Genomic DNA, 22560 nt, shown 5'->3' on the forward strand with positions numbered 1-22560 from the left:
TTTAAAAGCTTGGCTGACGGGATTTCTTTATGGAGGGAAGTGGATGGGTGGAAGGAGACAGTAAGGATTGTAAAATTAAAGTCACTAACAGGAAGATGGTTTATATTTGGAAATATGGATGAGGGATTTCTCCCCCCCCCTCCTTCCAATATACACACTTTGCAACAGGTACTTTGCACATTTTTACTGGAAACCCATCATTTCTGTTTCGCCAGATATGGCTGGGCATGCTGCCAGGGTCCTTTAAGTACCGATGCTGCTGCCTGACTACGGAAATGTAAAAACCTTAAGCTTGTTCTTCTATTTAGCGGGCAGGTATTCTGTCTTCGGAGGGTTTTTTTGATGGTGAATTTAACTAGATGTTTCTCAAAGCTGTTTCTCAGACACTTCCCAGACAGCTTGGATGTTAATGGCAGAGTAGATCATTTCAGACACAGGAAAATGGGGTATTTTCAGCTTCCTCGCACTTTCCAACCATGAATCCAGCCAAGGCTGACCCGAGATATTTTGCCACCTGACGCACAGCAGAAAACAGCCAGACATGAGATGCACAATATCCAAAGTTTGCAGAATTATTTTGGCACATGTGCCCAGAAATCCCACAAGCACCTCTGGCCGGCAGTAAAAACACAATAATAGGAAAGTCAATAAGAAACAATTGCCGCCCTTTGGTGACATCCAACATCTGGTGCAGTCGCTTCACTCTCAGTTGCTGGGTACCAGAGATTCTCAAACTCTGGTCCTCCAGGTGTTTTGGACTTCAGCTCCCAGAATCCCAAACTCTTGACCAAGATGGCTGAGGCTCTTTGGGAGCTGAAGTCCAAAACACCTGGAGGACCAGAGTTTGAGAATCAATGCTGTAGACCTTCAAATCTTACTTCGTGACCCAACAGAGTATGGTCAAGGGATCGTTTATTTTATTTTAATCCCGTCTTTCTCCCAAAAAGGGACTCAAAGTGGCTCACAATATAAAAACACATTAAAACAAACATTAAAATCATTCTAAATAATAGCCACCTACCATTTGAATATGAAAGTGGGCTGAATTGGAAAACAAGATCCTGATGATACAACTGAAGCATTAGTTCGCTCCCAATATAGAAAACAAGAGCCAGCATGGTGTAGTGGTTTGAGTCTTGGACTATGATTCAGGAGACCAAGGTTCGTATCCTGGCTCAGCCATGTAAAACCACTGGGTGACCTTAGGCAAGTCATGCTCTCTCAGACTCAAACGATGGCAAAAACCCCTCTGAACGAAACTTGGCAAGAAAACCCCATCATAGGTTCACCTTAGGTTTGCGATACGCTGGAAACAACTTGAAGGCACACAACAACAACAACAAAAACAACTATAAAAAACATAGAAATTTCCTGGCCCTGAGAAGTGACAGGAATGTTGCATCTCTGAATGAATCACTACTTTGGTCTTGCCTGCTTTCTCCTGGTTGGAACAACACCGGTTCATGCTCAAATACACCCAGATGTGATTCATGGATAAACACAGGGTGTAGGCTCCCCTGAAGGTGGCTAATTCTGACAATTCTAGGCTCCTTGAGTAGCCCTTTTTGGACATGAGTGTCAAATTATGGCTCTTGTCTTAATTCGGAAAGAGGTTTTTGAAATGTCTGCTTCAGAGTCTCATTTAAATTCTGATACCTAGTATGTGTAATAGCTCATTCTGCCTTCAAAAGCATCAAAGATGTTGGGGAGAGAGGAAAAAAGAGGGTGAAAGAGAAAGAGGGGAGACAAAGGCTGCAAAGGTTGACACATGGCTCAATCCTATGGAGTACTGAGAAGGGTAGTTTGTTGCAGCACCAGAGCTCTGATTTCACTCCCAGAGTTGCCAAGATGAGGGAGTCCTGGGGATTCTGGGATTTGCAGACCAAGAAGGAATTTCCCCAAGTCTTACTGTCTCAGGTGAAGGACAATTCCACATGCAAAAAGTAACTGCACTGGAAATTCAATTTTATGCAGACCTAGTTCACCACTACACCTGAGAGCAAGAAGCCAGTTTAGATGATGCCAGAGTAGCGAAAGTTGAGAGCTTTCAAGGTGACAGTCTATTCAAATGCATGAAATGTTATGCTAAATTAGAAAGAGGAATATATTTACAGATAGATAGGCAGGCACACAGGCAGATCTAGACAGACAGACAGGCAGCTGAGAAACTTTCCTTTTGGTGGACTGCAATTCCCAGAATCTCATTAGCTATGGGATTCTGGAAGTTGGAGACCTAAAAAATAACTTGTCCTAGATAAAGACGCTGCTTCACCCACATTTGTGTGTATGCAAAGAAAAAAATGTGAACACTGAGAGAAGGAAATGCATTGGGAAAATAATCATATTAAGCTTAAAAGGAAGTAAAATAAGCATATTTAAGTCATGTTTAGACTCCATTTCAATGGAGGATGAGGTCTATGGAACTTTTGAAAGTAAGTCTATGGAACTTTGTCAAAGACCATACAGACATTTGAAGGGTTTTGTGAAGAGGGATTTGACGAAAAGGCTAGTCTTAACATGGTAAATCTAAACAAGCAAATACGTGTAACTTTTCTTAGCTTGCATAATTTGACTTTTCTCAACTTCAGTGTGGAATTTGGATTCTTACAGGCACACTGCCATTATGGAACAAAATTGATACCCACAACAAGCCTGCAAGCTGCCAAAGTGCCACTAGTTTTAAAAATAAAATTGAACGCCACCGTGCATCTATAAACAACACTGCACTTGTGATGTTGTGAAGTCTTTCTTCTTCTTTTTCCCTCCCTCTCTCTTGCTTTTTGGCTTGCCAATGTGGCCGCAGAGACACAATATACCTTCCCCGATAGGAAAAATGAGTCACACACGGGTTTCCTGGGGAGCAAATGACTTCTGGAGCGTGAGGTTTTTCAGTTCCCAACAATGCCAATTAGACAGCCCCCTGACACAAACAAGTGCTTTGGAAAAAACGGCTTTCACGAAAATAACTGCAAGCCATCTTAAAATACATTGCTTGCTCCTCAAAATAGATCAGGGTGGGAAGGGGCCTGTTGGATGGGGTTGGTGAACCCTTTTGGCCTTGAGATTATCCTTTTCCTAAAGAACCCACAAAGAGGTTAACTGGTTTTACTTTAAAGAGGAAGGCAACTGTACTTGTGGTCAGGATGGGCATGTTATGGAAGATCTCATACCCTCCATCTTTTTCAGTTGCTTTAAAATGTCCTGGTTTTCTGCTCCTCTTCCCACTTTGTCCTCAGCTTACTTCAACTGCTGCAAACATAGTTCAAAATGCAAAAGTCGTTTGCTGCCATTTAACTCAGTTAAATCAGCAACGTTGATAAGATATAGAAGAGGTACGTATCTACTGCCCTGAGAAAACTGGAGTAAAAAGGGATAAACATATAATTAATAATGAAACTTAAAAAGCTGAGCAGCTCTTCCCAAACTCTTCATGTTCAAAAAGCAGGGGAAGGAGCTAAGGCACTCTCTGTATCCCAGTTTCATCCTTTTCCAGAGACACACTCCAGCCCTATTAGAAGAAGTACAATTCCCAACCAGGGCTTTATATCCAAAGGACTGTCTCCTTGAATTGTTTGTTGCTTCAAGTCATTTCTGACTTATAACGACCCTAAGGCGAACGTATCATGGGATTTTCTTGGCAAGATTTGTTCAAGGGAGGTTTGCCATTGCTTTCCCCTGAGGCTGAGAGCATGTAACTTGCCCAGGGCCACCCAGTAAGCTTCATGACGGAGCAGGAATTGAACCCTGGTCTCCAGAGTGATCATCCAACATTCAAATCACTATGCCATTGCTTTCAAACAGTTTCCAAATATGTGCTCCCAAATTTCCAAAACCTTCAGTCTGCCATTTCAGACAGCAAGGCTATTTGAAGTCTTGTGACTGTTCCACCGATGCTTTCCTTTTGCAAGCGCTACTATTCCATGATTCAAGTCCTCCAACCAGGGCAAGTTTGGAGGAGGGGAAGCAAAGAGAGATTTCTGAAGATGAAACTGTTAGCCTCAGGCTCCCACTCCTTCTCTAAGAGAGAAGACATGAGTTCCACGTAACTTAACTTGGGTGATTACTAAAAAGAGCCTGCTCCAGTTTCAACGCAGCCCCAAAGGCGCATTCCATCTTGATAGCCTTCCATCTTGAGCTTTCGGTGGCAAGAATGTTGCCTACAGGTGCAGTTAAAAGGGGTTCCAAACTTAGAGTAATTTGTTTGCTTATGATACCCCATTAACCTCCCTCGTATGGACAAATAAGCTTGGCACACAACTGCACCGCCTCAGAAAATAACTTCTATTCACCTCTAGAGTTTGGAAATGTTACTTTGCGGGATGGCAAGTCCCAGAATTGAAACCACTCACAGGACCAAGGTTTGCAAAGCTATGCTGGGTGGCATAGTTTAGTGCTGGAGAGTATTCTTGTGTATTCCTAGACATCACACTGGAATAATTCTACTGCTTTACATAGTGGCGGCAAGACCAAAAAGATACAAATGCAGCTGCAGTGAAGGAAGGAAGGAAGGTCTTGTAGAAAAAGCCAACACAACACTGGCAGATGTTGTCTGCCTTCCCTCACCACATTGTTGTTGTTGTTGTTGTTGTTGTTGTTGTTGTTGTGTGCATGCAAGTATTTTCTGACTTATGGCAACCCTAAGGTGAACCTATCATGGGGTTTTCTTGGCCAGATTTGGTCAGAAGAGATTTGCCACATCCATCCTCTGAGGCTGAGAGAGTGTGATGTGCCCAAAGTCGCCCAGTGGGTTTACATGGTCAAGTCAGGATTCAAACCCTTGTCTTCAGATTCCTAGTCCAACATTCAAACACTACACCACACTCTCTCACCACCTCTGCACAAATTTGGAAAGTGTGCAAGCACAGCGTACCAACAGAGCACAACAAAACCATCCCAATGAAGGTCCCACAATCCCAGAGGTGAAATAATCAATTCCATTCGGGCAAGAGGTGAATGATCACTTACATCCACTTCTCCTTGATCAATCACATAAAAATTGTCTCCTTCATCACCTGTGAAGGAATAAAAGCAAAGTTTAGTTTTTTCTAGATTTCCTGGGGAGAAATGCTTTCAAATATCATTACATAGCTGAGATCTTACACTGAGGAGTATAATGTTGCACACATAGGAATTATGGGGCTGTTGTGCAACACCACTGCACCAGTGAATTGTGAAGTTGTACAACCAAACTTCCACACATATATGCATGCACAATGCACATGAGGGATCTATATGCAATGCACTTGTTGCTGTGTGCCTTCATGTCAACCCTGATGAATCTGAAGAAATTTCTGATCAGAAGAACTCTGGTATTATTTGCAGGGGCAACCTAATGTGCCTATTTTAGAGGTAGGCTAAGAACCTATTTGAGGGAATTCATCCCCATTAAAATTCAAACTAAAATCCACTAAAGTAGATTTACCATCCCACTGGCTACAGAGCCACTATCTTCCATTGAGCCAGAAATTTAATTCTCTGTTCCTCCCCTGTAAATGATACCTTCCCCATCTTCCACTCCGATAAGGAGAAAATGAGTTCTCAGGGATGATGGGTTTCATACTTCCACCAGATACATGAAGCGGTAGTGCTTACCCTGTTGTATGACGGTCTCTCCCGCAATGTGTGTAACAGGAAACATAGCATCAAAAATGTCACTGCAAAAGAAAAGAGGAAATCTTTAGGCAGGATTTTACTGGCTCACCAGGCAAAACCTCCACATTCACCAGGATATGTGGATCCTTTTTATTCAGGAGAGAAATAAGGTGCTAAGCTGTTGAAGTGTGCTTGGAGAAGGTGAAGAGGGAAAGAGGGAGACAGCATGAATAGAGTGGGCTGGAGAAAGGTTCCTGAGTGCAACTCTGTGGTCAACATCTGCTGGATATTGACCATAGAATTGCACTGGAGGACCTACAGATCCCTAGAGAAGTGTTCTCTTTAGGAACTTCTAGGTCCTTCAGTGCAACTTCTGGCAAAATTTGGGCACAGAGCCACACCGGAGGGCCTAGAGATTCCTAAAGAGAACACATTAATTAAATCCACAAATAATCAAAGTTGTAAAAGTCAATGTCACAAATATGGAAGGCTGACAGTATAGTGTTATGGTTCCATTTCAACTGCCTTGGCAACATCCTGGGATTGGCAGTTTAAGGAAGGGCATTTAGAGTGCTCAACCAGAGCTCTCTAGTGCCTCATCAAACTATAAATCCCAGGATTCCATAGGAGGGAGCCATGGCAGATAACACTGAATCATAACATTATAATCATGAAGGAGAGAAAAATAAGAGGTTGAAAGGAGGTTGCTGCATTCCCGGCGGCTGATGGAATCCATGTCAGTAGGATGGTTCATCCACTTCTTGCTTCAGTGTGACTTTTAAAGGATCTATCCAATGGGCTGACCTCCATCCCCCACATTGGTTTAGCAACTTTGATAGCGCCTCCAAAGCTTGGATTAAAACCCAGAGTGGATTTGCCTTCCCACTGATATAGAAGGCACCAGGCACCACTAGGTACATTATTAAACAGGAGAGCAAAAGAAGACAAGATGTAGACAAGGTTAAGAGAAGTTTTGGGGAGTGACTGGTGGTGAATCAAAGAACTGAAGGTGCAGAAACAAAATATGAGTATGTAAAGGGATCTTGCAACACCTTTGAGACTAACTGAAAGAAAGAAGTAGGCAGCACGAGCTTTTGTAGACTTAAGTCTACTTCCTAAGATGCATGTTAGAAGACATAGGCTCAAGTCTATGAAAACTTATGCTACCAACCTCTTTCTTTCCGTTAAGTCTCAAAGGTGCTACAAGATCCCCTTGCATACTGATTTTCCATACTAACACAGCTATGTATTTGGGGGGGGGGGGGGAATGAGTTAACAAGAACAGGTTCAAAGAAATAGACTTAAAGTAGGTAAGTTAGCAAAGTGGCCCTTTGGAATCAATTCAAAATGCAAAACAACAGATTCGGAGCATGCATCCCTTGATATGGAGCACATTCCTCCCTGTGCCCTGGGGAGGAAGAAGAACAAAGGGATTTGCAAAGATTCACCCAAACAGCCAGGAGGTCAAAAACTAATTTTCACTCCCATATATGGGAAACCGCACATTATAAAATCCCATTATTAGCTTATTTCCTGCCCAGCAGTTCCAAAATTTGCTCAGGCTTGGATCTAGGAAACACCCGGTCATAAATTTGAACAGAAGCATTATCTTTACTCCTGAAGAGTTATCATCTTGCTGGGAGAGACAGGGGAGGATGATTAATATAGGTGGGCAAGGGAACAGCTGGTTGGCCCAAGGGTGCCCCCTACTGGGGCATTTGCACTCATCCTGATCCTGCTTTTTTGCAGAGGGGGCTATAATGCAGGTGAGATGGTACCCCAGATCAAAGTTACTTTTCAAATAGTTTTTTGTGGGTTTTTCGGGCTACGTGGCCATGTTCCAGAAGAGTTTACTCCTGACGTTTCACCTGCATCTGTGGCTGGCATCTTTCTCTGAAGAGCCAAAGAGTTTATAGGTTTGCTTTTGAATCCTGGCTCACTCCGAAAGGAGACGAAACGAGAGAAAGAGACAGAAATTTCCTTGTTGAGTGTTTCTTTGTTTTTGGCTTTTAAAAAAAAGGATGTCTGATGTATTTAGTTCATGAGAGAAAGAAAAATGCCTGTCACAAATTCATAATTTAAAAACCATTATAATCTGTAGATTGCAGCTTGACAGAAGAGACAGGTGTTCGGCATTTTCCTTGCTCAGCTGAACTTTTATTACCCAAGACAAAGAAGTGCCTCCAGGCACCCAACACCCACAACTTTGCCCAAAACAAGAACAAAACTCACAGAAGAGGTTGAGGAAGAGCGGGTTCAAGAGCGGGTTCATGCTACATTTTCATTATTCTTAATATTTTACCTCTTACCTCTGTTTACTATCCTTCTTTCGGGTCAGAAGAGACTTAGGAAACAGTTTATGTCTATAAAAATGGGTGTGTTTACATGTGTTGTGTGCCTTCCAGTCGTTTCCTCCAACTTATGGAGACACTAAGGGAAGCCTATCATGGGGCTTTATACCAACAGGAAATATATTTTAAAAGCAGCAACACCAGGAATCCCCCAAAACACATATATACAGAGAGAATGAAAAGAACTCTCAGAGTCCAATCCTATACACGTTCATTCAGGAGTTACTCCTAGGTACAACCTAAATCTTATCCCCATGTGATTTCCCCATGAGAATCAGATGCCAGTGAGACATGTGGCATCCAGAAAAAGTGCATGTTAAACACCTGGGTTGTTTGCAAAGGGGGAAAAAATCTCTATGTTGCTTATGTTTTATAGAATAGAGCTCACTGGTCTATCCTTCTGACAATGCAATTTTGTTTTAATTTTGCTTTACTTTGTAATAATGATATCAGGACCACAAGTCAAGATATTTAATGGTATTTCAGGCAAAGGGAGGCAATCTGGTGCTTATTGACTCCATTTTTAAAGGAGTCCATCTCCCCATATATGCCTTCCTGAGGATGGAGATCTGTTAGGGGGACCTTTCTCTGTGTCCCACAACTGGGACTGATACACTTGGTTGGAACATGGGAGATGTCCTCAGTTTTGACACACCAGTTATGAAATGCCCTCCGTTTGGAGATCCGACTGGTGCCAACGTTGGTCTACCTTACAGCACTAAGTTAAAACACAGATTTTTATTAAAGCCTTTGGGTCCTGGTGACTTCACCCAATGCATATGGTTCATTTATTTATTTTTTAATGTCAACTTTTCAAACAATGTCATTTGAGAAAACTCCGTTTAAGCGGGGGAGAGGGTTGCATGTGGATGCTGTTGCCTGCTGTTTTTGATAGCATGCTCTACTGCAATAAATCAAACTCTTCGTGAAAAATAACAACACCAACGTTACACACAGTACGTGACTTTAGGGCTTTGTGTTAGTTTAGTGAGTGAAAGAGAGATGAAGAATTTGTTTAGACAGGAAATCTTTATCTGCTGGGGAAGATGCCTACATGAGGAAAATCAAATTTCAAAAAGTTTTCTTAAGAAGAAGGAGAAGGAGACGACGACGACAGATGTCAAATACTTGCTACAGGTTTCAACATGCAAAGAGCCTTGAAAGCATCTGGAGCCTCATCTAAAGTTATAAATACCCCTCTCTTTTGCACCCTGGCTACTTATCAATACTTGTGCAAAGGGGTTGGGAAAATTCTGGAAGACAACCATATGATAAACATGCATCAGTTTACCCAAAACCACAATTTGGTCTAGTGTATAAATTAAACTCTGAGAAAGCTTTTATGCTAGTGAAAAGGTCAACAGTGGGTAAAATGTAGGTGAAAAACAGAGTTCAAGAATTTTCTTGTCAGGAAAAACTGGTCTCAGGATCTTCTGACACTATGAGGATGTCTGTCTTCATCTGCAAATACTGCAGCTGGTAATGATAACATCAACTGGCAGTAATAGGTCTGTGTATGTTAAGAGTGTGTGCCTGTTTTGAAGGACCACCTTGTTTCTTACTCTGGCCTTGTTTGTTCAAGGTAAACATGACAGATGTAGCCAGTATCCCTGCAATCCTATGCAAGTTTAGCTTGAGCAAATCAGCATAGGATTGAGCTGCTGGCTTTAAAGACAAGATAAGGGATGGATCTATACTGTCGAAATAATGCAGTTTGAAGCCACTTTAAACGTCATGGCTCTGTCCTACAAACTCCTGGGATTTGTAGGTTTTGTGATGCACCAGTACTCTTTGGCAAAGAAGGCTAAAGACTTTGTCAAACTATAAATCCCAGGATTCCATAGGATTGCGCTACAAAACTGAACATGGTATCAATCTGCATTATTTCTACAATGTAGATGCATCCTGGGAGACCCACAAACATGAAATTGCATGTGCGCACGCGCACACACACACACACACACACAAGTGGTACTTATAGGCATGCTGATGCTCATTATGGAAGCACATGGCCACAACAATATTCTCATTTATGCATCAAAATGGGGGCTGGAGAACCTATAACATTCAAGATGTTGTTGAACTCCATTCCTCATCAATCCCAATGAATCTGTCCAATGATGGGGGGTGATGGGAGTAGTAAATCATCAGCATTAGAAGGTCTACTGGTTGTCTACTCCTGGTTTAACAAAATCCAGATGCCAAAGGAGTGTGTACAGCAAGACACTTGTGAGAAGCAATAGTAACCATTCACATAACCTATGGCTTGCAAGCCCACTTCAGGCCAGAGCTTCATTCTCTTGTTCATGAACTAACTTGAACCATTGTTTAGTGCAGGGTGGGCAACTCTCCAGATATTACTGGACTGCATCTCTCATCAGCCTTAAACAGAGTAGCAGCAGCAGTCCAACAGCATCCAGAGGATCACCAGATGCCCATTCCTGGTCTAGGAACTGAGAGAGTCTTAGTTAAAGAAAACAAACTATTAACTCAACATAGAGCTCTTCTATAACATTGATCTGAGGGTCATCATGCCCCAGTACTGTAGGAGGCAAATGTAAAAAGAAGTACAATCATTCAGCAAAGTGATCCTTTAGAAAGGATCAAAACCACACTTTCCTAGAAACGACAATGCTAAGTCCCAGTATCACTTCTTCCTAAGAAGCACTAGCTCTCTGGGGCCTCTCATATATTTGTCTACACTCGGTTAAATAAACACTGTTGATGCTACCTTTTGTACACTTCCTCCAGGTCTTTTATGCATTATAGTCGGAAATGCCCTTCCTTCTGTTTGTCTAGAAAAGGTGGCTGCAGATGTCTCCAGATGATAAAAATTAGCCCAAGCAAACACTCCCAAGGAACCTTCACAACAAGAAGCAAGATGGGTGGCTTTTGGAATGGAATGGTAGCCAATCTCTAAACTCAGAGCTGGGAAATGTCCTTTCTTGGGCACTACAGCTCCCAGAACCCGGCAGCCAGCATGCTGACAGGAGGATTGTGAGAGCTGTAGTTCCCAAGAAGGAGCTTTTCCAAGCTCTACCCAAGCCACTTAATCCCACACACTTGCATTTGAACACTGCCTTACTCCTATGAGTTTGAAACCTAGGATTGGGTCTCACATAATTTACATACCCCTCGATTCACCTACCCTCAAAGGTTCAGCTTCTTGAATGCATAAACCCATTTTAGCTGACATGAGAGAACAAGCTTAGTGTGCCGCTGGTCCTATTCCCTAGAAGGTTTGAAACATTTTTGTTTACTTATGCAAGGCTTAACCTGACCTGGTTGTTTCACTTCACATGTGTATATATTGTGAGTTTTGAATAAAAAGGTTGCTGAAACAGCTTGAACTGTTCTTCATTTTTGTGATGTAAGAACCCATTCCTGTTTGTTCCATAGTTCTGTAATAGTATTGCATAGTGGTTGGAGTACTGGGCTACGATTCTGGAGATCAGGATTCAATACCTTGCTTGGCTGTGGAAACCCAGTGGGCGTCCTTGGGAGAGTCACACTCACAGAATCATAGAATAGAATCACAGAGTTGGAAGAGACTCCAAGAGGCATCCAGTCCAACCCCCTGCCATGCAGGAACTCACAATCAAAGTACCCCTGACAGATGGCCATCCAGCCTCTGTTTAAAAATCTCCAAAGAAGGAGACTCCTTCACTCTCCAAGGGTGCGTGTTCCACTGTCGGACAGCTCTTACTGTCAGGAAGTTCTTCCTAATGTTGAGGTGGAATCTCTTTTCCTGTAGTTTGAACCTCTTGCTCCAGATCCTATTTCTGGAGCAGCAGAAAACAAGCTTGCTTCATCTTCAGTATGACACCCCTTCAAATATTTAAATAGGGCTCTCATGTCGCCTTCTCTTCTCCAGGCTAACCATACCCAGATCCCTAAGTCTCTCCTCATAGGGCATGGTTTCCAGACCCTTTGCACCATCAGAAAAGACCTGAAGGCACACCACCACCACAACCACAACCACTCCCCAAAGTTGCCAGTCACTTCAATCGTGCAGCTTCTCCACACTTTCCAAGCTGCCTTTTTTGGGTACAGCCACCCACAGCTCCAGTCACCTGCCCTGTCTCCGCCATCCAGGCTGAATGCCAGCCATGCAATTATGCTTTGTACTAGGATCAATAATAGCCTCATAAAAGCATTTGCCAACTAGATTACGCTTAATGTCTTGTTTCTCCTCAAGAAATGACAGGTACGGATCAGCTCAATGTATTCATTAGACTTAAATTTCCCCATCTCCCCTGTCTCTCTCTCTCTCCTATTCATATGTCTCCAAGCACTTTGCTGCATATTTGCATATCTGATGAAGCCAAGAAATGTATGCAGGCGCCTGCTGAGCCAGCGTGGCCCCTAAATCAACCCACTGGCAGGATTTGGGTAGCATGCTACTTTGCCTTCTGAAAGCCATTTTGAAATCTATTTCTTTCCCAGTCTCTTCCTCAAACAGAAGGCAAAAAAAAAAAAAGGGGCATTTTGGCATTTTATCTGGCGCCAGCTGTACAACACCTCCATTGAATTTAACCTCTCAATGCAATGGTTCCATACTTCACATATACTTAAACAGACGTCAACTCAGTCATGTCATTCATGTTTGTGTGTTGCTGTTTCCAACTTATGGCAAACCTAAGGCAACCCTACCATGGGTTTTTCTTGGCAAGAATTGTTCAGAGGAGGTTTGCCATTGCCTTCCTCTGAGGCTAAGAGCATAGACTGGTCCAAGGTCACCCAGTAGGTTTCATGGCTGAGTAGAGATTCGAACCCTAATCTCCAGTGTTGTAGTCCAACACTCAAACCACTATGCCACATGTGTATACATACATAAATATGAATATAATTATATACAATACATATAAATATCAATATGAATTTCTATTTGTTAATTGCCATCAAATCAACTTCAACTTATGTTGATCCTATGAATGAGAACTGTATTATTGTAGTAAGCACATGCAATTTATGGTTTAAATAAGTTTTTGTATTATTGTTGAATACGTATTCACAAGTACCTGACTTTCCTAGTTAGTCTTTGTTGTTGTCGTTACTCAATATAGAGACCCTCTGTGTGTACATAAGTGTACATACCCTACATTTCCCTTTTGGAATCTGCCCTTTCCCAGGAGGTTCAGACAAAAGCAAACTGCTGCAGCATCTCCTAACTTGTGTATTCATCGTCATTAATAACCTTTCCCATCTTGATCCCATTCTGATGTTGCTTGGCCACACGTGTCCCACCTTTCATCTGTGAAATGCTGAAAGGTCAGCCTTCCACCTGACAAATTCTCACAGATGCATTTTCTTTCCCTCCATTCACATCCTTTTCCATTATATTTAAATGTGTGGGGTTGTGTTGTTTTTGTTTTTGTTTTTGTCAAGGGCAAAGTAGAGGGCAAGAAATTTGGCACAGCAACCAATGACTTTGATTATACCCCTTGTAACCTTGGGAGCTGAGAGATAGCTGCAGAGTCCCCATAGACCCTTTCCATACACAAATGCATTATATACATACATACAAATACACCCACATATACTCCATAGGCTCAAGTCTCTCTGTTTTCCTCTTCCCAAAATCAAAATGTGCATTAGAGACATAGCTGAGAGAGAGTCAAATACTTTTAGTAGTAGGAGCAAGCACCTGCTGTTTTTAATTTTGGATAATTAATGTGCCATGATTGTCTTGGGTTATAAATATCAAGCTAGCGTACTTGATGCTATTTTAATCACGCTGCCTCTACATCTTTCTCTCTCTCTTTCTCTCAAAAGAACTGGGATGAGATGAGGGAGAATGATAGCTCTTTGCCAACTTTGACATCCAATTTTCTACTTTTTCCATTGGGAGGGCCCAGAGCTTGCAGAGTTACTTTTTAAGTGGCTGTTTCTTACATAATGTGTTACAAAGCCCTCACCCATCCCAAAATAAAGTTGTTAATGTTAACCTTACAGGGAAAAGATTAACATTGCCTGCTATACTACTCAATTACATTTTTGTGCTATTTTTTGCTATTTAAAAAATACAAGGGAGTTAAGTAACTCAGGGGCTCCAAATTGTTTCCTCCACCAACTCTCAGCGATCTTAGGCTGTGTCTGCAATGGCCAGTATACTCCAGGTGCAGCACAGAGTAACCTGCCCCTGCAGTGTTCCCATTCTCCCCTGTTACCTTGGCCTCTGGTCCTGCACCACCATGGTTGGGCTACCCGATATGTCCGCCACTGATTCTGGAATCAGAACAAAGTGCCCAGAAAAAAGCACAAGTCTGGATGTCTCTTTCTCATAGAATCAGAGAGTTAGGAGAGATCACAAAGGCCATCGATTCCAATCCCTTGCCATGTAGGTACTCACAATCAAAGCACCCCTGAGAGATGGCCATTCAGCCTCTGTTTAAAGATCTCCAAAGAAGAAGACTCCACCACACTCAGAAGGAACATCTTCCACTGTCAAACAGCTTTTACTGTCAGGATGTTCTCCCTAATGTTGAGGTGGAATCTCTTTTTCTGCAGCTTGGATCCATTGCTCCATGTCCTATACCCCAGAGCAGCAAAAAACAAGCTTGTTTCATCCTCAGTATGACACCCCTTCAAATATTTAAACAGGGCTATCACATCACCTCTTAACCTTCTCTTCTCCAGGCTAAACATACCCAGCTCCCTAAGTCACTACTCATAAGGCATGGTTTCCAGACCCTTCACCATTTTGGTCACCCTCCTCTGGACACACTCCAGCTTGTCTATATCCATTTTGAATTGTAGTGTCCAGAATTGGACACTATGTAAGCCGCTTCATCCTTTGGGAGAGGTTGGATAAAAATAAAATTTTATTATTATTATTTGATGATAATGATGATGATGATGATGATGATGATGATGATGATGATGGGGGCACCAAAACAACTTGGGGGAAAATATCCAGGCCAAGTGAAACATGATGCTTACTGTGACACCCAACACCAGGCCAGTGGGTTTATTTGTTTAAGAGCAGGTGCATAGGACTGCAATTTTCACCAAGACTACAATACACATTAAATGCTCCTTCTCTAGATACCATCCCCACCAAATTTCCCATGCTATTAGCACAAGTGGAAAGTTGTCATTGGCACAAAGAGGATGTTTTAAGGTACTGGTAAGTTCCTCCTCCAGACGGGGCAAATAGGTTCCTTTCTCCATACCATAAGAAGAATGTTCCTGCTACTGTGAAATCCCAGAGTATAAGAATACAGCCAAATTTTCCACCCTAAACCTCATCTACAATTAATCCACTTAAGAAAGAACAACCGGGAAACTGAGAACAACAAATTCCTTGTATTTGCTTCCTTGGAAGTAATGTCCCTATAAATCCATACGGCTGCTTGTCTATATTCTTCCGCATGATGGGGTTTAGAAGGTCTCTTTTAAAGAACATTTCAAAACCAGTTAACCAGTTCACTACTGGGCAAAGTGGTTAAGCTGGATTTTTTTTAAAAAAATAATGTTATTTAACAGGAATGGTTTCTAATATGTTCCAAATAAGTAATTGAATGAAGAAACATAAAAGAGATCACACCTTGAAATCTTCTGCCTTCTGTCTTGCTAATGGAATTTAAATTTTCCTGGACTTTAAAATCTCCTAGTACTCATATGGTCATAAGGAGGAAAGGGTTGCCTGCATGAATACCCTTCCATACCATCTGAACTGAGGACAACAACCTCAACATCTTGACAAAATGAAGGCTTATGGCCAACATTGTCATTTTGTTCTTTCCTTCTCCTGCATGATTTTAACACCTTTACCTGATGAAGAAGCCAGTGGAGCTTCAAAAGCTTGCAACATGTTTATTGTGCATTTTTGTTTGGTCTGAAAAAGGTTATCGCCGTTTTGTGGATTTTGGATGTTATTGTACTTGGCTATATGGCCAACACAGCTACTCCTGGATATGATTAAAAAGTTGTTTGCAAATAGTTATTTCCAAGCTATAGGCTAAATCAGTGAGTGGAAAGTTAGGAATCCACGTCACTCCAGCTAATTCCTTCCACCTTATCCTGCAAGCTCCTCACAATAGCATCAGAAAGCAAAAGTGGGATTGGGGCTCCATGGTTTTTCAAGATCCCTTTATTCCCAGAATAGACGCTGCTAGTGAAAGCTGCCCTCCACTCCTAACATTAGGTCTACCTCCAATTGTTCTTGCTGGCTTCTTCCAATAAAGGAAGAATGTAAGGATGTAGTATTGCAGGAAAGGAAAGTGATTAACACCCCAAGAAATTGGAAGCTGAGGCAGAGAGGAAGGAACTTTTAGGTGAGATTTTGCAAAAGGAAATGATTCAGTGGCTGGGTGAGATCTATATTCATTTCAAGCAGATGGAGTTTCATATACTTAATTAAATCTGACTTGGTTGTGAAGGAGGTGGGATGGGGAGACAAGTTGTAAGGAGGGTGGAGAACTATGTCTTTCCATGGCCTGGGGAAGGCAGGCCCTTCCCTATCCTAGCCTTAAATGGATCACTGGATTTTATTCATCCTGGCAATAGCCAGAGGGTTTGAGACTGATTTCCTGACAATAGTAGCAGCTTATGTGACGAATGAGCTTTCTGCACGATTACTCTGAAATGCTCACAACCACTCTTAACACCCACCCCTTTCTGGAGCTGCTTTTCATGGACTATGAAGGGACCAGATCCAGTCTGATCTTGGAAGCTGAGCAGTCAGCTCTGGTTAGTACTTGCATGGGAGGCCACCAAGGTGCTATGTAGGCTATATTGCAGAGGAAGTCAATGACAAACCACTTTGGAGTTTGTGGGTGGTGTGTGCCTTCAAGTCGTTTCTGACTTATGGAGACCCTAAGACCTATCATGGGGGGGGGGGGGGTTTGGCAAGATTTCTTCAGAAGGGGATTGTCACTATCATCTTCTGAGGCTGAGAGAGTGTGACGTGCCCAAGGTCACCGAGCAGGTTTACATGGCCGAGCCAGGATTTGAACCCTGGTCTCCAAAGCCATGGTCCAACGCTCAAACCATTACACTACGCCGACTATTTTGGAGTATTCAGAGCAATGTCTACGGACTGATCCCAGTGTCTGAACCAGTGGCTGTTGGTCCCCAATGAATTTCCAGCAAGGAAAAGAAATAATTTGAGTGAAATACGGTGCCAGTCACTGGCACACGGGAAAAGAAAATAGTTGCCAGTCCCCCACATCCGATAGTCTGCAAAGGACTGTACTAGATGACCCTTGCCATAATATGTATGATTCTAACATCTGGTGGGACACAAGTTTCCCAGCTCTGGTTTGTCTGCCTCTTGCCCTGGCACAACATGCTTTCTTTTCACCCCATCAGAGCAACTCTGAAACAAAGTCTGGCTATTTGTGTCATTAGAACCACCTCCACCTCGACCCCAGGCCTCTACTGGGACAGCATTGTTTCCATTTGAGCCTGTTTTAGTGATGTTCTCAGCCTCCACATCTCAAAAACCAAAACAGCATAGGCCAAACGTAAAAGTTTAAATATCCCGTCCCTGGGGAGGCGTGATAATCTGATCGCCTGGTGCCTGCTGAAAAAAAATACACACACTCTCCACATCTTGGTATATACTGAGGGAGAAAGAGGGTTGGAATTACTATTATGGGAAAGGCTGCAGTGCAAATTCTGCAGGGCAACCTGGAAGAACTCAGGCTCAACAGCTGCAGGAATGCAGGGCAAAACACACATTTCTCCAGATGTGATTCCAAGCTGTCTTTCTCATCACCACCTGTTGGATTATTTTTTCCACCACCCCCCTCAAAAACACACACAATAACTTGAATGTGAAAACATCCACCCACACTTCTGCGTGGTTAGGATTTCCTGAGCAGAGGTTTGTACCATAACAGCTTACCAGCAAATTCTGATTAAAACAAACGGGCTAAAACGATGGGAATGTAGAAAGCATACCATGAACACTGTACAAAAGGGCCTCAGACAGCCAACTGGTAGAATGCATTACTTCATCAGTAATTATTTCATTCACATTTTGAAAATGTTTTATGCAATGATTGTATTAGTTCCCTTCCTATCCTGGCTTTCCTCCAGTCAAGTCAAAGTGACATCTATTGCCTAGACCAGTATTGTCAATTTTGACAGGCATGCTCTCCAGCTGTCCCGATTTGACAGGGACAGCCCTGATTAATTCTCTGTTTGACTTTTTCCAGATGCTTTTAAAAATGTTCTAGTTTCTCTCCCTTTCTTCCTTTGTCCTCAGCTTGCTTCAATTGCAGCAAGCTGAGTTCAAATTTCAAAAGTAGTTTGCACTCCATTACTTTTGCAGGGGGAGAAAGGAGAGGATGGGCAGAATCTTGTCCTTCTCAGTAGGCTCAGATAAAAGCAAACTGCAGCAGCCTCTCCTAGTTTTGTGCATTCGTCTTCATTAATCATTTTTGCCATTTTAATATTGCCTAGCCACATGCATCCTGGCTTTCATCAGTGAAATTTTGGAGGGTTGAGAGACCGTTAAGTGATCTGGCAAGAAATTTTCCTAGACCTACCAAATCTCTAGCATTACGTGGGGGTCTCCCAAGGTGGACCCTAACCAGCTAGTAAAATCAGATGAGACTGATTGTATTCAGGGTGTAATAGTTGCCTTGACACCACCCATCGTGTATTTACAAAACTGTGAACAAGGACTGTCATGTCTTGATTTTGGTAAACTGCACACAGTTCTCAGAGCCCTTTTATCAACTGAACAGTAGAGAAATAAATGCTCTTTAAAATAAATAAATATATCTGCATCTGTGAAGCTGCATATTTTCACCGTTCTGACATAATGTCACATCAAAGTTTAACAGCAGTACCTTTGAGATAACTGAGCAAAAGAAGTTGTAGCACAGCGTTCATAGTCTTGGTCTAGCTTCCTCAGGAACGACTGTAGTTTTTTGTATTTCTGAAAAGCAAAATGCCACCCTAGAGACTATGCCTATATAATGCATTTTTAAAATTGAGTTCCTTGGCATTTTGCTTCTTTTTTTCTCCCCACCCCCCTTAAATAATCTTGAAGACAGTGACACCAGGTGGCAAGGACTAAGACCGCACTTTTCTATGGTCAAGCCACTTGATCTTCTGGGTTAAGAGGCAGGAAAGTAAATAATCCACCACTGACACAGTAGTGTGACTCAAAGTTCAGTCAATGGACCATGAAGTAGTTTGCACAGATTTTAGATGATACTCTTTCAAAAGAGTGAAGGACAAAAAGTGTGAGCTGATGTCTCAGGACCCTATGAAGCAAGCTGAACCACTAATGTACACACTGATAGAATATGCAAGTACAAAATGTGAGATTGCTCTGGGGAAGCTGGAAGCAAAGCCTCACGGGTCAAGCAACTAGGGATATTTTCATCCTACACATCCCATCAACCCTTGCTAGCATCATGACATTAAAAATGGTGGAAGTTGCAATTCACCAGCTCTTCGTCTGGTGGGTCACAGCTACCACCCTGGTAGCAAACAACATCTTAAGCCAGAGTGACTTGCATCAGGGCTGTGACAGGGAAGGGGAGAGTTTTAAAAACACAACCAAGGCCCCCCATTGCTCCTGGATAGCTGATGTTCTTAGAAGTACATTCTTTTTAGTATTGGTGCACTGAGAATCCCTCATGCCATGATGCCACTGCATCATGCCTGTTTTGGTTGGCCTACTCACAGAAATGGGTTCATCTAAAGTGAAAAAGATGGGCAAAAGCATTTTGGTCTCTCTCAATTGGTGTATATGGACAGTCAAAGTCAAAGAACCACCTCAGGTAACTCCACCATTCCTTCAGAGTCCCCTGAGGTCATTCTCTTCTCTTGGAGAGCACAAGTATGTAGGTTTTTAAACAGAGGCTGGATGGCCATCTGTCAGGAGTGCTTTGACTGTGAGTTCCTGCATGACCAAAGCAGGTGAACTGGATGGCTCTTGTGGTCTCTTCCAACTCTAGGATTCTATGATTGTATGACCAGTGGAAGACAGTGTTTGTGGTCAGTTGAAAAGAGATGCAATTTCTTTTGTACACAGGATGCAGTGCATTCACCATTTGGTCCTTGGTCTTAGGCAGCAAATGCCTTGGGCAAAGAAGGAATCGTCTTGTGGCAAGCTGTCGACCATCCATGGCTACCACCAGCCACTATAATGCAGCACTCCCTCATTCACCCAAATACACACACACACAGTTTAAGCAGAAAAACAAAGGACAATAATCTGCAGTTACCAAATGCTTGAAGTATTCAGTTACAGCCAGTCTGAATATGGAGATGCAGCAGCTGACAGTATGTGGTGTATCTGACTCTTACAGCTGTTCTTAGCCGATTCAAAGGCCACCTTTGTTTCTGGAAATCTTAGAAACTGTTACTTTTTTACAAGGCTAAGGATAAGCCAGCTGCCACCTCACAAGATGCAATGCTGTGCAGGTCAAAAAGAACAAAAAAAAGGGGGGGGGGATCTAGACTGAACTCCTTAATTTATTTACTCTGGAAGAAATCCATTCAAGTAAACTGGGCTGGTTTGTAACAATAGGTTGTGAACTGAAGCTTGCAATGTTCACTTGTATAACAAGTGAATTATGAGACTGTAGAAATGTTTTAATTTAGGAGTGGCATCCGATTTATTTTTATCTTTATTTTTGTAATCTGAATACAGCAGTCTGAATACAGATTCAAAGTTTCTCCACCTTTTTAAAAAGAAAAGATGGGGGAAAGCCCTGCATATAATACCGTGGACCCTTGGTATTCACTGGGGTTTGAGATGTAGGGCTGGAGAAGAGTGCTAAGGATTCCACGGACAGCCAAAAAGACAAACAAAGGGGTCCTTGAACAGATGAAGCCTGAAATCTCCCTGGAAGCCAAGATGATCAAACTGAGGCTGTCGTACTTCAGACATATCATGAGAAGGAAGGACTCACTGGAAAAGACAATGATGCTAGGAAAGGTGGAGGAAAATAGAAAGAGAGTAAGGTTGCATACTAGATGGATGGACTCTATTAAGGAGGCCACAGGTATGAATTTACAGGAACTAAGCAGAGTACAGAAGGATTAGGAAGTCTTGGAGATGTCTCATTCACAAGGTTGCCATAAGTCAAGATCAACTCAAGTGTACTTAACCACAACAAATTACTGTTATAGTTATTTATCTAAACTATACACACCAATTGAATGACTTCGGCCCAATACAGACTGCCAAAATAAAGCTTCTTCGGGTCACTTTAGAGATATGCTGTTTAAATGATGCATGCGTTCTAAGAGTCTGGAAGCTGCACCAAAGCTGTGCTCCATTTTTTAGGACTGGAACGTGGTTTTGGCGCAGCTTCCGGACACTTAGGACACATGCATCATTTAAACAGCATACCTCCAAAGTGACCCGAAGCAGCTTTATTTTGGCCTGTCTGTATGGGGCCATTCATTTCTATTAATTCAGCTGTTACTCAGCTTTGAGTAAGTGCAGACACTGATGTTTCAGTGTGATTTCTTTTAGTGCTTTGGAACAGATTTTTTGGTTCATATCAGCAAAATAAAGTGTTTTGAATGTCTGTTAGAAGACCTGAATCCCTTTCTTAGTCACTGCATGATCATTCTTTGCAGGATCACTTCATTCTGTCACATATTGCAGCAAAGAAACTGTACATGATGGAGCAAACCTGAAGTCATTTTTGGATTTATAACACCAAATTCCTATACACCCAGTATCAATTTTTAAAATAGTTTTTATGACCCACAATTTTGCAGGCTTGTGTAATCAAATAATTCTTTCATACCTTCTCTCATTATCATCCAGGTGAGCAAAGAGCACATTTTTGGAGATGGCCTTTGCCAGGGCAGTCATCGTCTTATAGTCCTTGGGAATAACCTGAGGAAGGGGAGGAGGAAAGATGGACAGAGAGAAATCTAGGTTCAGTCCAATGATTTGCCATGAATGGTCTCACAGTCGGGAGTGATCCTGAGTTACAAATCCTGCAAATTTCTATGGCAATCTAAAAGTCTTAGGCAGATGAGAAGCTATGATAAAGGACAATATGGTGGACAGTAGTGGTGAGAGTGTTTCAGTTTGAGACGGGCGTCTTTCCCATGATCAGGCTTTCGGCCAGTAGCAGATGGCAGCTCCCATGTTAGTGGGGCAGTGAATCCACTCTGGGTTTTAGTATGAACTCTGGACAAGTTATACATATTACCAAAGCCATTTTGAGGATTAGGATCAAGATATGTCAAAGTCAACTGGGAACAGGGAGGAAAGAAGCTTCTCCCCATTGAACCACAATCTTTCCACCCAGCTCTTACCTTGGACAGCTCCTTTAAAATTTGGACTAAAATCCAGAGTGCATTCGCTGCCCCACTGACACAGAAGCCACTAGCTGCCAGTGCATTTGGCAATGCAAGAAGGGACTCCTCATAGTTTGTGGCTGCACTTTACCCACTATGTTCTGTATTCCAAAATGACCACCCTTATACACACACATGGTTGAGTGAACGGGTTCTGAATCAGCTCTACAGGGATCTCTCCCAATAGCAACCACCCACAATTCAAGAGCAAGTTAGATGATTAATGCATCTTTCTGCTTAAGATGCATTTACAAGAAGTAATATTTTATAAGGCACTGCCAGCTACATTATTATTTCCTATTAATCTGGCCCAAGTATATCC

General features: G+C 42.3%; 1 protein-coding gene across 1 annotated transcript in view; it reads right to left on the reverse strand.

The window, feature by feature from the left end:
- The window catches only part of LOC149306424 (cAMP-dependent protein kinase type I-beta regulatory subunit), a 79580-nt gene that overhangs the window by 37133 nt on the left and 19887 nt on the right, over positions 1–22560 (reverse strand). Inside the window, exons 4-6 of the mRNA XM_089539696.1 lie at positions 21677–21768; positions 5593–5654; positions 4966–5012 (exon numbers count right to left, since the gene is read on the reverse strand). Coding sequence (XP_089395822.1) covers positions 4966–5012; positions 5593–5654; positions 21677–21768 — 201 coding nt within the window. The remainder of the gene's footprint in view (positions 1–4965; positions 5013–5592; positions 5655–21676; positions 21769–22560) is intronic.

Source organism: Sceloporus occidentalis, unplaced genomic scaffold (assembly GCF_023333645.1).
Source record: "Sceloporus occidentalis isolate IW3139 unplaced genomic scaffold, rSceOcc1.0.p SCAF_10, whole genome shotgun sequence".
Taxonomy (NCBI): Eukaryota; Metazoa; Chordata; class Lepidosauria; order Squamata; family Phrynosomatidae; genus Sceloporus; species Sceloporus occidentalis.